The following is a 17,200-nucleotide window of genomic DNA, read 5'->3' as shown; positions in this document are numbered from 1 at the left end:
ATCCCTGCTCATCCTGGCTAATAGCCATTAATGGACCTATCCTCCATGAATTTATCTAGTTATTTTTTGAACCCTGTTATAGTCTTGGCCTTCACAACATCCTCTGGCAAGGAGTTCCACAGGTTGACTGTGTGTTGTGTGAAAAAAAAATACTTCCTTTTGTTTGTTTTAAACCTGCTGCCTGTTAATTTCATTTGTTGACCCCTAGTTCTTGTATTATGAGGAGTAAATAACACTTCCTTATCTACTTTCTTCATACCAGTCATGATTTATAGACCTCTATCATATCCCCCCTTACTCATCTCTTTTCCAAGCTGAAAAGTCCCAGTCTTATTAATCTCTCCTCATATGGCAGCCGTTCCATACCCCTAATAATTTTTGTTGCCCTTTTCTGAACCTTTTCCAAGTCCAATATATCTTTTTTGAGATGGGGCAACCACATCTGGATGCAGTATTCAAGATATGGGCGTACCATGGATTTCTATAGAGGCATTATGATATCTTCTGTCTTATTATCTATCCCTTTCCTAACGATTCCCAGTATTCTGACTGCCGCTGCACACTGAGCAGATGTTTTCAGAGAACTATCCACAATGACTCCAAGACCTCTTTCTTGAGTGGCAACAGCTAATTCAGACCCCATCATTTTATATGTATAGTTCCTTTTGTGCATTCGGGCCTAGGCGCCTAGCTGCCTCTTTAAGCTCCTAAATCCTTTGGACAATCAGTTCTTCAGCACCTCAATCCCACTGACTTTCAGGCATCTAAGGCACTTTGGAAAATGTTCCCCTAGTGGGAAGAGGAGTGATGTATGTTTCAGGTGATCTTTGTACCACGTACTGCTGTAATCTCAGCCACCAGCTCTGAGTTTGTTCCCTCTCCTGCTCTTTCCAGCCCTGCTCTGCCAGTATTGGCGGTCTCAGCACCCTCTCTACTTCCTTCTCCCACTCCTTGCCCTTGTTCTATGCTGTCCTCATGTATCACATGCTCTCCCAGAGACTTTTTGCCAAGCCACTACGCAACCCTCTTTCGGTCCCCTAAAAGCTCATTTCACTGCTCATGCGAAGTGAGGAATTTTAGACACATCACAAAACAAAATTATGGAACCAATAAGATGCATACACATAAAACTGAGTAAGGGCACAACCCTATTGTCACAACCAACATCCTTTTTGACCCTATCTCCTCTTATTACTTTTATTCATTGCTTCATGTAGAAAACCAGACCATGCTCCTGCAAACAGCTGTGAGTGGGTGGACACTCGAGCCTCGCCAGAGCCCTGTTGAAGTCAATGATGATCTGCATGAGTGCAGAAGTCCCATTACAGGATCGGGGCCTTAGACTGCACAGTCTTTAGGCTGGAGGACCTTGTCTCTTTGAAGAGCACAGCAGCCTCTGGGGAATGGCATAAATAATGGACCGTGTAAACTGGAATGGAGCTAAGCCGATTTACAGCAGCGGAGGGTATGATCGAATATATTTTAGTATTACCTCCCCCAGAAAGAACGAACTATACGAAGGTATCATCCCTCACGCAAAGACCAAAGAACACCCAGCCAAACAAGACATAATTTATTATTACTTTATTAACAACGCGGCTTACAATTCTTCAAGTAAAAAGGGGATTTCTTTCATTTCGAATAAAAATTAAAATATAACTCTGAATATAGATTTTCATTTATTTACATGAAAACATATATACAGAATACAATCTTACAGCAAACTAACAACATGCCCTTTGCCCTGTTGAATTTTAAAAAGTAAAAACACCAGCAAGTTTGGGGATTTTTTTTTGTTACACACCACAGGGGCTATATACATAAGATCTGAATCGAATCTGCAATACAAACTGGAATGCAAAACGGTCAAAGGACTTCCCACGGACACCACTACGAAGGGGTTATGCTGCTGTTCGCCATCATTATTTTCTCTAAAGAAATGACCGGGTGTAACTGATCATCTTTTGCTGATCTTGTTTTCATTCTGAATTTACTAACCTAAGGGTTGGTTCTATCCATACCGTACAGAAATTACTCGCCTCTGTTGAACTGTTTTACTAGTGACAGTCCAATGTCCGGAAGGACTACTAACCCTGCTTGTAGTCTCAATGGTGGCAGTTCTTAAATATCCACACAAGCATTTTTCCAGCAATCAGATCTATACAAAGGGGAAAACTTGGTTTATGTCCGTTAATATTTCCCATTGAGAGCCAAGGGCCTGATCCAGCAAAACACCGAAGCACGTGCATGGGAGCTGTCACTTTGGTTTCCATGGAACTGCTCATATGTTTAAAGTTTATGAACATGCTTGAAGGCTTGATCCAATTTCTATTTAAGTCACTCTGAGTCTTTCTATTGACTTCAATGGAAATTAGACCAGGTCCTAAAGGTGGGATACACAAAGGTATTTAGGCACCTAACTCCCTTTGAAATCACTTTTGCTGTCATGGGTCCAAACTCAGACATTTTCACCTGTGACCAGATCCCCCCATCCCAAAGTTGGAGACTTGAAAATGCCATAAGCTTCCTCCCTGCGGGTTTCTTGGGAAGCTTCCCCTCAGATGGAATGAGTTTGATGGGGAGAGGTGGCCACCTGAACCCACAAATCCACAGGAAATGGAACCCCAGGTCCCCAGAGGAAAGAACAATCTGAGCCACTGCTCTCCCCTGCCCCATGAGTGCCCAAAGCTGCGCTGCCATTGGCCAACTCCCTCAGCAGTCACGGAGGAAACTAAATTCCTACCTGCTAACATCTGAACGCTATAGACAGAGGACCTAGCATTGACTGTATTTCTATTTACTGGCACGTTTTTCTTTTTTGGCACTTGAGTTTTTACTCACAAGGACCAATCTGAGCCACGTCTATGTCAGAACACAGTGCACCAGAAAAAGAAAAACCGGTGCGAAGGGGCTTGGCATTTCTGAACTCCAAGAATCCGTAATGGTAAGTGGCTTGATTCTCAGAGGTGCCGAGCGTTTGCAGCTCCTCCTGAAGTCAACGAAAAGGCTCCAGAAACCATGGGGCCTCCTTTTTCAAGTGGGTAAAGGCTGATTTCGTGGCCTGGCCTTGGCCAGCTGGGTTTGAAAGAGCTGGTGACTGGGTTTGCTGAGGGATGCACCGGCTTCCCAATCCAGACGGGTTTCAGATTAAATTCAGGTGGTGACAGGGCAGATTTACGGGGATTTGGGCACCTCACCCCGGCTCCCTTTCAATGGGAGTAAGGTGCCTGGCCTACTGAAGTTTTGTAAACTCCACTCGGCGCCTCTCTGAATCTCTAGGAACCTACAGCTCTGTGTACATGGGCGTGCAGGTAGTAGTGTAGACACTACTGCAGTGTACCACACACCTTCTCAATAAGGGCCCCATCCCGCACGGCGCCTCATTGGAAGTGCTGAATGCCATCAATTTCCATTGGGTGTTGAGCGCACGCAGGGCATGTCTACACTTACCGGGCGGACCGACGCTGCGGTGATCGATCCACCAGGGGTCGATTTAGCGGGTCTAGGGAAGACCCGCTAAATCGACCACAGAGCGCTCTCCTGTAAGTCGACAGAAGAGTTTCTCCGGTCGACCCAGCAGGGTGTAGACAACGCAATAAGTCAACCCAAGCTACATTGACTCCAGCTTCGTTATTCACGTAGCTGGAGTTGTGTAACTTAGGTTGACTTAACCCCGTAGTGTAGACCTGCCCTCAGTGTCCCCAGGATTGGGTTCTAGGGCTCCAGCCTGCGTCCACCGAGGCAGAGCTGGGAAGGGGTGGAACGTCAGCACCCGGAGGCCAAGTGTCAGAGGAAGTCTTTCTTTAAAACCAAACACCAGTGCCCGGAGGTTGTCATGGCTCTGTCAAATGGCTCGCAGAGGCGACAGGGGCCAGGGGCAATGGCTTCTTGGCACAGAACTTGGGAGCAGCCTAGCAGTGTCAGGTGGGGGGAGGGAGCTCTCTACCTGCTGGGAGCATCGGGGGAATCTTCTAACACTTCTTGTAGAGAGGTGGGAGGAACCATGTTCTGGACCTGGAGTAGGAGTCAAGGAGCAGGGATATTGGCAGGGAGAGAAACAGGAGCTGAGACTCTCCTCCCCCACTCCCCTTGGGTTCTAAGGATGAATATATTTCTCCTTCAGGTTCTAAGGGGTGATCCAAGACGTCAGTGAGGAGAGGGGCTTATTAGCATGGGACCAAGGATATTACTTTTGCATCACATTTTACGTGGCTTAATAAGACGCCAGCGAGTAGAGCTTTGCGGCCTATAGGCCAGGACCTGGTCTATGCCAAGGGGACACTGGAATACAGTGCAAAGCTGCTGCCATCTTCCCTGCTATAGGGGGCTCAGAATGGGTCAAGCACGGATTCCAAAGTGGAACATGCTGGCTTGGATGCACCGATTCAGCACATTCTCCCTCTGCCAGTGGGGCTTCTGCAGAGCCTTGACTGTCATTTAGAGTTGACCATCCTTGGTGGTAAGACCCAAGGGAGGTCAGTGGCAGGACCACTGCACGCTTCCTTCTTGGAGCATAGCTGCTCTCAGGCCCAGTGGGCTGGGTTAGCACAGTGAGGTTTAACGTACGTTCTTCTCAGTGAACTTGGCAATGGAACCACAGTACTGCTGCTTGGCCTTAAGGAATGACCTGCCAGTGGACAATAATGTTCCCAGCCTTTGACCAGGGTAACCATGTTCAGGCCCTTTAGCCCTTCAATCTACAGAGATAAAATATGCCATTGTAAACCTCAATCCCCAGTCTAAGAGCCAAATTCAGAACTGGGATAACAAGATGCAGCTTCATCAAGAAAGTCTGCACCCGATTACACCCATTCTGAATTTGTCCCAATACATATTAGGTGAAAATGTGTCTGTTTATTAGTATTTGACCTAGCAACTTTATCCACATTTCACTCTAGAGCAATCTTCATTCCAAATATGACCTTAGCAACACACTATTCTAAAACCTTGTTCATTTTCTGGAACTTGAATTACGTGCCGGAAAGAGTCATCTCTCAATTCTGATGTCTCCTCGAATCTTTGTGACAATCCAAGCACCTTGTACAATTAAACTGTGTTCAGAATGGGTTTTCTTTTCCATAAAAAATTAGCTAGGAAATTCAGCTCCCCTTCTCTGCAAAGGCAATTATAACAACAGACTAAGTACATCTGTTTGATACCTTCCCACTCACTATTCTAGGTGTCAGTATAATAACACACTTGCCACACAGGCCAAGTCAAGGTAATTTCGGAATAACTAAGGACTGGTGGCCACAACTATCAGCTGTCTCCAAAAGGAAGCGAGAAAATAAATGCAGACGGTTAAGAAAAAAAAAACGCTGAAGGTGGGGAGTAGAAATATACAGCTTATGTGGGCTAAAATTAAACTCTGCTTTTTTGATAGATGTGATTTAAATCTCACTGATTATTACCATAAAGAAACAACCACCAGTAAAAGCTCCCCTTGTAACTTTCATGAGACTGTATGTCAGTAGCCAAAGTACCGCCTCCCACACGTGCTGACTGTTATTTTTGCCGGTGGGTGCTCCTCTCGGCCCCTCCCCCCATGCAGGCCTCGGGGGGGGGGTGGGGGGGGAAGAGGCCGAGCAGGGCCGGGGCCTTGAGGGGGAAGAGGCTGAGCAGGGGAGAGGCTGTGGGGCAGAGCAGTGGGCAGGGCCTTGGGGAGAAGATGCTGAGTGGGGGTGGGGCCTCGGGGCAGAGCATGGATGGAGCAGGGGTCAGGGCTATGGTCCCGGTGCCGGGGCCCACAAAAGATTAGTCCAGTCCTATGGGTGCTGAGCACCTGCTATTTTTTTTTCGGTGGGTGCTTGAGCCCTGGAGCATCCATGGAGTCGGTACCTATGCTGCCACCCCATGTCTGGACACAGCTAAGGATTTCAAGACGACGTTATCCTGTGTGCAAAGTATGCAGCCATCCACACCCTGATTCATTCTTACAGGAGAATTTCACTGCCCCAGAAATAGCTACAGTTAGATGACTTTCACTCTATCAGCACTGTGAACGATCCTAAGTTCTTGCAGTAGGTAACAAGGAGCTCAGATGCATTAAACTCCTCTGGTGAGCTTCAGAATGAGGCAAAGGGGCAGAAAATTCACCAGTATCAGGCAGCAATTAGCTAGGGCAGCTCAGGGATGCTGAGCTCCTGTGCCACATACCCCACACTCTGGCTTTCCTTCGCTAGGATACAGTCTCTTGGGATTACTGCTGGCTGACAGGTTAGAGCAGCCCTGAGGGTGCTCTAACCTATGCCAGGGTAGGGAATGGTCTCAGCTGAACCGGAAGCTGTAATAGGCTTCCTGGTGCCCCTTTTGGTTGTCCCCTATGCAAACTAGCACAGAATATAATCCGGGCCCTTTCTTTATATGAGTTTAATCATAGGAAATTTTAAAAGAGATGGTGGATATTAAAAAAAAAAATGAGAGTGTTGTAAAGGGATCAAAAGCAATTATCAAAATGATTAGAGTGACATGGGGCACTGCTCTATGTCCAGTAGAATTTCCATTATAAAACCTGTCTCTAATGGCTTGTAGGACAAATTAAGGGTTAATTCATTTATTGATCAAACAAAAAGCCTCAGAACAGGAACAGCCACTTTCTCCTCTTCCTTTAAATAAAGATAATTTAAACTTTAATACTAGGAGCTGCAGGACAAAGCAGCTGAGCCTAATTCTGCCAGTCCCCCGTGTATGAAACGTCTATCAAAATCAATAGGAGTCTGGCAGGATCCAGCCCCATGTGCAGCCATTTCTTTGTATCCAAATTCCAGAAAAATGAAATTAATTGAGAGCAGAAACAATGGCACCAAAAGGCAAACTAGGAAGACTCCTTGAGAATCTATAGGGCCATCTATATAGAATCTATATTGAGTCAATAGTTCTTGCATAAAACATGCTCCTAAGCAGATTTTGATATAATGTGTAATGGATGTTTCAGAGTCATTACACTGCACCAAAAATCCAAAGAATTTAAGGAGTCCTCAAGAAGGAATTTGTGTGGTAGAACCCAGTGGCAGTTAATGATAAGTGGGCTTCTCTGAGCGGACCTAGTCTTCAGGATAATCAGATCCATGTCAGCTGCAATGAGACAGTGTAAACCAGAGTTTTAAAGTAAAATCCAAAAAGAATTGACACCAAAAATCTATGTTGAAGTGATAACGTTCAAGATCTGGGTCAAGAGGACAAAAACTCTGGCATTCAGAATGAAGACAAAGATTACATTTCTGTCTCTACCGGAATGTGATTTGACATCACAATATCCCAACAGCGCTGTGCAAAATTTTCATAACAAACCCAAGATTCGGGCAGAGCTCCCTGAGCCTTGAGGACAATGGCTTGTTTGTGGCTTCAGAGGAAACCATGTAAAAGTCTGTAGTTTCCCTGGAAGCCAGGATAAACGTGATGGTTTGGGCTGAATTTTACCTTTTGGGGGAGATTCATTCGAACCTTAAACTCAAAGAAAACTCCCCACCCCCAACCTTGGTCCTGATTCTGATCCTGCTTTTGGCAGTTTTATAAAGGTATCAACCTCAGTGGAGTTATCCTGATTCACAACAGGCCCAACGGGAGACAGGAGTACATGAGAAATGGAAAAAAGGTCACACGAACCCCGATGACACAAACCCTAGGTGCTTCACACAACTCTTTATCCTCGCCACAAAGATGCGCTGGGTCAGGTTCTCTGGTAGACTCCAGCTATTTTGCACAGCTCCAGTGACACACAGGAGTCCCACATCCAGTTGAACTGGCCAGAGTGGCAAAGAACAGCTGGTGCACACTGGTGAGTCTGGACCTTGATGGACATAAGCACAAAAGGATGGGTTGGGCCAGATCCTCAGCTGGTGTAAATCAACATCCCTCCTCGCTGAGGTTTTGGGCCACAATTCTGATCTCACTTACCCCAGCATAAATCCAGGTGACTCAGCTGACTTCAATAGATTTACGCAGGTGAAGATGAAATCAGCATTTGCTCCAAAACCTCATCCTTAAATTGGAATGTTCTTGTTTTCTGGGGGTTCAAAGTCAGACCTTGAATATTAAGTGACTATAACTTCATGGGCTTTAATATAAAATACTTCATGCATGCTCCATGGCAAGAATGAAGGAACTACTGTACAGATCCAACCACGGAGACAGAGACAATCAGCTTACTGTACATAGCTATATCGGGCTTGGGAAGAGTTCCTGGGTACTATGCTTTGATGCACACCTTTTAGATCATTGTATTTGTGACTGATACAACAGAGAGCATGGTTTGGATTTCCCGTTTAAAAATCACTTGATAATGTGTTCCTTTTTGCATCACTGTTATATCTCTTTCTTTGTAAGACTGAAAAGAAAAAAAAAACACATCGATCATCAAGATCAAAGTTGCAGGAAGCCATGGGTCACTTGAACAACGATCACTCACATTTCAATATGAAAGAAGTGTGCTGGAATCACCGAAGGGATCGTTTATGTCCAGCAACTGACCTCAAGACACCACAATCAGCTACAAATGCGTGAACATTTTCCCTATGGAATGTGTTTGCCGTTTGTAGGAAAGTTTGTTCTTTTTTTTAAAAAAAGATAAAACCTTCTGCTATATTATGGCCTTGCTCCCCCACAATATAACACCCTTGGAGAGATTCACAAAAAGAGACGGCCGCAACACTTCAATGTGCTTTACAAATACGGAAATATTCATTCCACTTGGATTTTTTGTTTGTTTTTGTTTTTTTATAGCAGGTGGCTCAGAGCTTCCAATTCCACGTGTTTTGAGGAAAAACCCAAGTGAGTTGTAACATTAAAAATAAAAAGAGAGAGAGGAGAAGGAAATGCAAGGAGCTAAGTAGAGTCAGTTGGCGTATTGTGCATAGAAAGCAACTTTTACTCGCTCGATCTGGTGACACAACTTGATGGCTGGGCCAAGTTTCAGCTCCATGCATTCTTGCACAGTTGGGAGTGTCAGTAGCAGAAGTGCTTGGCCATCAATGTCCTAGGGAAAGAAGAGACAACGAGAAGTTGCTGTTTGTAGACTACTCCACAGCACCTGAAAACGTGGAACAGTAGGTTTTGCTTTAGGGCTGGTCAAAGCGGGACTGACATCCTAGGAGAGGAAGGCATCTAGCCACACAGCAGCAGTATATTAGTGTGTATGATTTGTCTTACACCTAGAGGTTCCAACTGAGAACAGAGCCCCACTGAGCTAGGTGCTGTAGAGACAGTTCCTGCCCCATACAGCTTACACTCGAAATAGACATGGATGAGAAAGAGGAAGTACTATCTGCATTGTACAGGTGGGGAAGTAGGCCACAGAGAGAGGCCTTAGATCAGACAGGACACGTGAGGCAGAGCAGGGAACTGACTGCAGCATTTTTGAGTCCTATTCCTTAACCACAAAGCCATACTTCCTCTCTGTGCTGCGTTGGCCCCTGACCTGGAAGGAAAATCTCTGTGGAGTAGAGAGCAGTTCAAAGCATGCCCCGTTCAGTCTTTGGCTTCCCCTGGTACTAACAAAAGTGCTCATTCTGATCTGGCCACTGGGAACCAATTTAGGCCACTGGTGCACTGATACCACCATTGCTGATCACTACGGTCTCATTCCCCCATTGGTCTGTCTTATCTACCTGTTGTCTTTAGTCTTATACTTAGATTGTAAACTCCTTGGGGCAGGGACTGTTTTTTTGTTCTGTGTTTGTAAAGCTCCGAGCATATCCACTTCTGGTTCATGAGTAGGGCTCCAAGGCTCTATGATATTATATAATAATAACTAATAATAAAATAAATCATTTGACATAGGCCACTGAACAGCCATCAGATGGCAATCATTTTCAGACACAACCAATGGGGTTTGGCTTTGAATGGCAAGTGGAAGATTCCTATAGTTCTTCACTGGTTCCCTTAGTTGCTCAGTGCCCCAGATGAAAGAGATTTTATAACCATTCTCTCCTGGTTTGCTCCTTGGTTCCTCTGGTTAATTAAGAGTTCAAGTCTTTAAGAAAATCAAAAACCCACCAGATTTAAAAGCCAACAAGCAGAATCTGAATATATGATCACAGGGGAAAAACAGAGGAGTCAAACTGCAGTCAAAGAAATTCACAATGTAGACAACACAGTGAAGGTCAGAAAGAGCATAAACTAATTCTGTCCACAATTAGAGTATTTATCATCCTCTAGATGCCTAAACACAGATGATACATGTACATGGTAAGTACTCTTCTCATCACAAACACCTTCTCTGTTTTTTTTTTATGTTTCAACTTAATGAACAGGCATATTGCTAGGGGCCCCCAGGTGCTGTCTTGCAGATAGGTAGAGCCAAAGCATTGCTCACGTGCCATTAGCTGAAGATTGATCCCATAGCACTTTAGGCAAGAGGAGGGGGGTTAGCTTTGGTGTCTTGGCAACATTCCATTCTGGTTAATATCTGATTTCATAGATTCATAGGGCAGAAGAGACCATTGTGATCACCTAGTCTGACCTGCGGAGAACTTCCCCAAAATAATTCCTAGAGCATGTCTTGAGGTATTATTTACTAGAGATCCCCCCTTTAGCATGAATTTGATAGCGGTGGATGTTATTCATTAGCGGAGGAGTGACTAGTTCTATCTATCTAGGGCCCATCGAAAGACACTATTAGCTTGATGACAGAAGTACTGACCTCCCGCAGATTTAAATGCCTTTAATTGGAAGCGTTCAGAACATCCTAAAATCAGGATACGTTTTTAGGAGCCTGCCTATGGATTTTGGTGCCGAATTTCAGTCAGACAATTTCAACCTAGCCTGAAGCCATCCACTGATTCAGAATCTGGGTCTTCTGCGTCCTGGTCCAGTGCTTCATCTAATTAGATAGGGTGACAGTCACACTTGTGGCATCAGATCTCCTGCGTACCATTTAAGTGCCACCTAAGCCCGATTTTAAGGGTGCAGGTGATGCATGGGCCTCATACTGACTCTGACACGGGTGAATTTCACCCTTAATGAACAAGAAAGATCTATTCTTCACCCTTTTCATAAAGGCTCAGTTACACTTTCCTGTGCTGTGAATAAACACCATTACTACAGTGTCTGCACCCAGAGAGAGGTAAGATGAGGCAGCATACCTGTTCCTGAAATATTTTGGCTAGGGGAGCGCAGTCTGTCAATTTAATAAACCTCACAACGTCAGTCACTGTCCACTCCAATGGATTGCTGTCGAGGACGAGCTTCTCTTCCTCTTCTTGCTTTATTTCCTGCAAGTGCCAGAACACTTGTAAAGAAAATGTCAGTGCCCAGAATGACTCATCTGTAGAGCATGTGGTGGTCTCTGCAGATGGGTAACACCTTATACAGAAGGTTACATCAAAGGAAAAAATATTGCCATGAATTGGAAGCTAAGTAGTCCACCAATATACTCACTTCCTTGACTTGAGTGCACTTCTCTCCTTCAGCGCATGAGAGAGACGGCGTTTTGCGGCCCCTTCTAGCTCTCTCGATGGGAGGGGGTCTGTCTGACTCCGTGCTGCTTCGTAATGTCACTGCTCTTCTTGGTCGGGCTGAAGGTACCTCAGCAGAGGAGGTGTCAGTCTGGTCATCACGTAGCTCTGAGCTGGTTTCTTCGCTCCCTGTCTCATCTTCCATAGCGTCTGGCTCCTCCTCTTCGCTTTCCTAGAGTGAGATTGTCACGGAAACATTATGACATAGGGTTTAACATGAGGTCACATCCTACTCTCATTGAAACTAGTGTCAATCCAGAATCACACCTCTGACTTCAGCTGAATTATACCCCTATATATGCCACAGTGTCATACCATTTAGGCCCCCAAATTTAGATTTGATTTCAAAACCTAGTATTAAAATGAATTTGTAGTCCTATTTTTTTGTGTAAACGTCAATGAAAACAGGTTTTCGTTCTGAATTTACTAACCTAAGGGTTGGTTCTATCCATACCGTACAGAAATTACTCGCCTCTGTTGAACTGTTTTACTAGTGACAGTCCAATGTCCGGAAGGACTACTAACCCTCTGCAGTGCTTGCAACTCTAACATTGCAATCTTGTGCTAAGGCATGAGACCTGGGAAGTGAAACTGACTAGGAAAAAAATGAAACTGACCAGTCTTTTCTTCATTGTCCAAGAAAAGCAAATGAGATTTCAAAGAATTCTTCTTTTGAAGACCTCAAATTGATGGAAAAATGTACTACATCCCTTGATAATCTACTCCAATGGTTAATTACCCTGACTGTTAAAAAGAAGCATTAAAAACTAGTCAAAAATGTTTCGTTTCAAGTTTTTTACTGGAAAATACCATTTTCACTGAAACAGAAACATTTAGAAAAATGTGTCAATTTTGATGATATTTTGTTTAGGCAACAAAAATCGAAACAAAGCATTCTGATGACGTTAAAATGTCCCCCTTTCATATTTTCAGAATGGAATATTTAGATTTTCCAAATAGGGTATTAATTGTTTTTATGTAAACAAAATGTTTAAAAGTTTAAAAAAGTGAAAAAATTGGAAATGGTTTGATTTTATCAAAAGGAAACATTTGGATCGACCCGACAGAGTTTTTTCAGAATTTCATTTAGTGGGAAATTGAAATTTTCTGATTTTCATTCCATTTTGGATGGAAAAAAATTAACAGTTGCCGAATTTCCTGCAAAGCTGAAAATCCAGGTCCTCATCAGCTCTAATAAGCACAGTATTTCCAAATTTGTAACTCTACAATGCCCCTCATAAACAGAAAATGCTGGACACTGAACATATATATATAAATGCACACAACAGATGAAACGCCGCTCAGAATTTGAGCTTCAGTAAGCATCAGTGCATCGTTTTGCCCACGTTTGGGTTTTCTTAATGAGAAATCAGAATTTGGCCAAGGATGACTATACTGTAATCCTGCCATCATTTTCAAACATTCAAGCCCATTAATTTGGAAGGGCTTGAGTGGATATTAAAGCAGCCCGGTTTCTCTTGTCTTACAATTTATGGTTTTGTCTGTTACAAGAAATCATATTGCATAAGTGAAGTGAGTTAATAATGACTATTAACTGCACCATTCAGGGGCACACAAATCTTACCACTCCAAGGGTAGATTTACACAGCAAAACCTGTGCATGGCATAGCCTACCTGACCTAGACTGAATCCAGCAGTCATGGGAACAATATCGGCAAAGACAGAGCAGCGTGGGTTTCAGAGCATGTCGTATAACCCTGGCATGGAGCCTGAGTATATACTTGGCTCACTAGCGCGCTCTGAAGCCCACACTTTGCTGTCTTCATTACTGTTGTTACCCATGTTAGCTGGATTTAAGCTAGCTCGGGCAGGTTAGTCTGTGTGCAGCTTTCGCTGTGTAGACAAACCCTAAACATCACCAAGCCGCGCCACTTCCATTTATCTCATTTGCTTAGAGTCTGATCCAAAGGTCATTGGAGATAGTGTAAAGGCTCCCATTGACTTTAGTCCACACCTGATTTTGATGTGTGTATGATTTGGGCCCAAGTCCCACAAACACTTGCTCCTTGTCTACATTCAAAGGGTTTTCAGCTATAAGTATACTGGCAAACCCTCCTAGTGGAGAGACAGGTTAGATGGCAAAAGAGTGCTTTTGTAGATATCCAGTAGAACGTCAGAGTTATGAACCTCAGAGTTACAAACTGACTGGTCAACCACACACCTCATTTGGAACTGGAAGTGTGCAATCAGGCAGCAGAGAGAAAAAAAAAATAAAAAGCAAATACAGTACAGTACTACTAAAAAAAATAAAGGGAAAATATAAACAAAGATTTGACAAGGTAAGGAAACTGTATCTGTGCTTGTTTCATTTAAATTCAGATGGTTGAAAGCAGCATTTTTCTTCTGCATAGTAAAGTTTCAAAGCTGTTTTAAGTCAATGTTCAATTGTAAACTTTTGAAAGAACAACCCTAACGTTTTGTTCAGAGTTACGAACATTTCAGAGTTACGAACAACCTCCATTCCTGAAGTGTTCGTAACTCACGGGTTCTACTGTAACCTGTAACAGTTACCTGAATGAAATAAGCAAAATGCCTCTTTTTGCCAGTATAACTATGTCTACACTAGGGGTTTTGCCAGCAAAGCTATGCCGGTTAGAAGCGGGATTTTTTTCACACTCCTAACCAACATAGCCATGTCAGCAAAGCTTTTAAGTTTAGATGAGGCCTTAACAGGTGCTTAACTTTACCCATGAGTAATACCATTGGATTCACATGGTCTACTCATGTGTGAAAAGTTAAGTGTGTGGATAAGGGCTTGTCGACACGTGTTGTTGCACTGGTTTAACTTCAGGTGTTATTTCAAACAAGCTTAGTTAAATCGGTTGCAAAGCCTGGGTGGACACTTATTTCTGTTCAAGAGTAGTTTATCTGGGTTTAGGTGAAGTTGATTACACACGGGTTTAAGCTAAACCAAAATAAGTCACTTTTAAACAGAAATAAGTGTCCACATGGGACCAGTTTAACTGCACCAGTTCACGCGAGTGTGTAGACAAGGCCTATATCTTTGTAGGATTGAGGCCATAGCATGTAGAGTCATTGGGATGGTCTTGCCTTTCACTTGCTCTGTAAAGCACCTAGAACAATTTTACATGCTGTGAACTTAAAATATTAAGCAATAAGTAATTAATAGAGTATTGATACCCATGCTGACTCAAGTGTGACTTATAAATGTCCTTTCCGCATCTAGCATTTGTATTGCAGCACTGTCTCGGAGCGCTAGTCACAGACCAGGACCCCACTGTAGGTGCTAGGTGCTGTACAAACGCAAACAAAAAGACAGCCATTGCTCCCAAAAGCTTACTGTCTAAGTAGAAGACAAGAGACAATGGATGGATACAAACAGACAGACAGATCATCGAGCACAAGAACAATGAGACAATGAGCATGTCAGCTGCTTAACTACGGTAAAACTTTTGTAGGCATCACAGCAAAGCAGAGATTCAAGGAGAGATTTGAAGGAGCACAGTGAGGTGGCTTTCAGGATATGTATGGGGAGCTCCTCCCAAAGGCGAAGGGCAGCCCTAGGGTGCTTGTTGAAAATTTATATTTCTAAAAAGCAGTGTCATGTGTGGAGACCCGTTCTATAGCAAGGCGAATGAGCACAATCCAATGTGTACCTCTGCAGATCCCACAGCATTAAAATCGACAGCAGACGACCTCCTTTTCTTCTGTACAAAAATGGATTTCCGCCTCTTTCTGCGTCTTGCTGGCTTGATGTGTCCACTTTTCATGTTGTTATTTTCCCCAATTGGAGGCTTAATGATTTTTTTCCTCTTCCCATAATAATAGGCTGGAGCAAAACATACAGTAAAAACATAACCATACAGAAAATCTAGCTTTTGCTTGCTTTATGCTATCGATCCAATGTAATACACCACTACTTCAAAGCAGCTTTCATAGGGAACTCTAAAGAAATCTTGATTGTCAGACAATGTCCCAAGGAAGAATGAAATACCTGGTGCTGTCTTGGCCTATTGTCACAAAATGGGTAAAACTATTAGAATTTAGACATCCATTCATACATATTTATTCACTATAGGTTAAATCCTGAAGTCCTTACTTAATACTTAGGCAAAACTTTTGCTGTACATGCTGAGAATTTTGCCCGAGTAAGAACTGAATAAGAATTCTGATCTGTTGCACCACTATAAATCTGGAATGTATCTGCCAAAATCTATGGTGTTGCCCTGGATTTACATCTGGGTAGCTGAGGCTCCAGTTGGGTCAGATCCTGAAGTTCACAGCATGAAAATTACAGGCCTAACTTTCAACGGTGCAGAGAGTCTGCAGCTGCCATCTGCTTCAATGGGAGCTTCCAGCATTCAGCTCTTCTGAATATCATGGCCAAAGTATTTCTTGAGTCAATGCAGCAAATATCTGACTTCTGTTGATTTCAGTGGGCTTTGGCTCAGGTCCTAAAATAATAAATATTTCTCTATGTAACGGTGACTAGTCCCAAACTGCATATTAGCTGTTTTTAGACACATAGGGCCCGATTCTCCTTTCACTGTGCTGTTAGTCAGGAGTGACTCATTTGAAATCAGTAAAATTATACTGGTGTAAAATTCGCGTGAGAGGAGACTGTAACCCAGTTCTACCTTCAGGACCTGATTCAGCAGTCCACTGCTATTCAGCAAAGTTGACTTCAGGGAGGCATGAGCATGTGCTTAACTTTAAGCGAGAGCCTTCCTGAATAAGGATGCACTTGAGTGCTCAGTTGGAGCCTCTGCTCCCCAGATGTAAATCTAGGGCCACGCCGTAGATTTTGGCAGACATGCTCCAGCTTTATAGTGGTGCAACAGATCAGAATTTGACTTATTAGCAGTAAATCATGTGGTCCAAAGAAGTTAGCTCCTTTAAAAGTTAGGCAAAATACAGCCTACACAAGATCACCACCAACTGGATGTTGGTGCATAGTCGCGAAAGTAAACACCTGCTACTGCAGAGGTTAAAAGAACAAAGAACGGCAAATAGTGCAGTAACCAACCAAACTCATCTTCCAAGGATGCGTACCGCAGTGTTTTTCTGACGGTGCGGGGTGCACATCCATGGACAGCACAGGAATAAATAGCAGTGCAGATGAGGAGGCAGTAAAGACACAGCTGAAGGGTGTGGGTATGTGCCTGGACCTGCACCAGGTGTGTGAGATCACGCCAGCAGCAAGCTCTTCAAAATGGCACCCCCAGGTGGTATGACCTAACGTGAGGTCATGCTGGTGGGGACAGGGCCACACAGGCGGGGAGAGCAGGGGGCAGGCCCACACCTTTCCTGGAACACCTGGTATTCTGGGAATGGCGCGAATGGCCACCCTACTGCTGCGGCTGAAGCCCTTCTCCGGCTCAGGAAAAGATTCCAGCAACAGGGAAAAGCTAGCAGCTGCCGGCTGCTGGAGCCCTGCTCTTCCACAGGGAAAGGCAGCTTCTCCAGCAGAGCCTTTCACTGACACGGGTAGCTACACACTGCAGGGTGGATGCAGCCTGCTTTTCACTGCAGCCTGTAGCTGCACACTGCTGAAAGTGGTGTGTTGTTTAGACGTAGCCTTAATGTAACAGGCGGGCCGAGTTGGAAAATATTAGATACTCCATCTGGCAACCTTTTGTAGACAGAGAGGACACAAAGAGTCCATGGGAAAAAGCAAACACAACGGCAGGCCAAGCAAAGATCCTTGGGGCATGAAGTTGGAGGGAGACCATGGAGGACTGTGTTTGTGACCTCCCATGCACATA

At 44.0% G+C, this 17,200-nt stretch overlaps 1 protein-coding gene across 1 annotated transcript in view; it reads right to left on the bottom strand.

The window, feature by feature from the left end:
- Positions 1–1,680: 1,680 nt before the first annotated feature.
- Positions 1,681–17,200, bottom strand: part of SFMBT2 (Scm like with four mbt domains 2) — a 193,245-nt gene continuing 177,725 nt past the window's right edge. The window contains exons 18-21 of the mRNA XM_084636621.1: positions 15,092–15,264; positions 11,377–11,625; positions 11,082–11,210; positions 1,681–8,974 (exon numbers count right to left, since the gene is read on the bottom strand). Of these exons, the coding sequence (XP_084492747.1) occupies positions 8,834–8,974; positions 11,082–11,210; positions 11,377–11,625; positions 15,092–15,264 (692 nt within the window). The 3' untranslated portion in view covers positions 1,681–8,833. The remainder of the gene's footprint in view (positions 8,975–11,081; positions 11,211–11,376; positions 11,626–15,091; positions 15,265–17,200) is intronic.

This window comes from Lepidochelys olivacea (assembly GCF_965140295.1).
Source record: "Lepidochelys olivacea isolate rLepOli2 genome assembly, chromosome: 1".
In the NCBI taxonomy this organism is placed as follows: domain Eukaryota; kingdom Metazoa; phylum Chordata; order Testudines; family Cheloniidae; genus Lepidochelys; species Lepidochelys olivacea.
The sequence above is the reverse complement of the archived record's forward strand: the minus strand, read 5'-3'. Positions and strand labels throughout refer to the sequence as shown.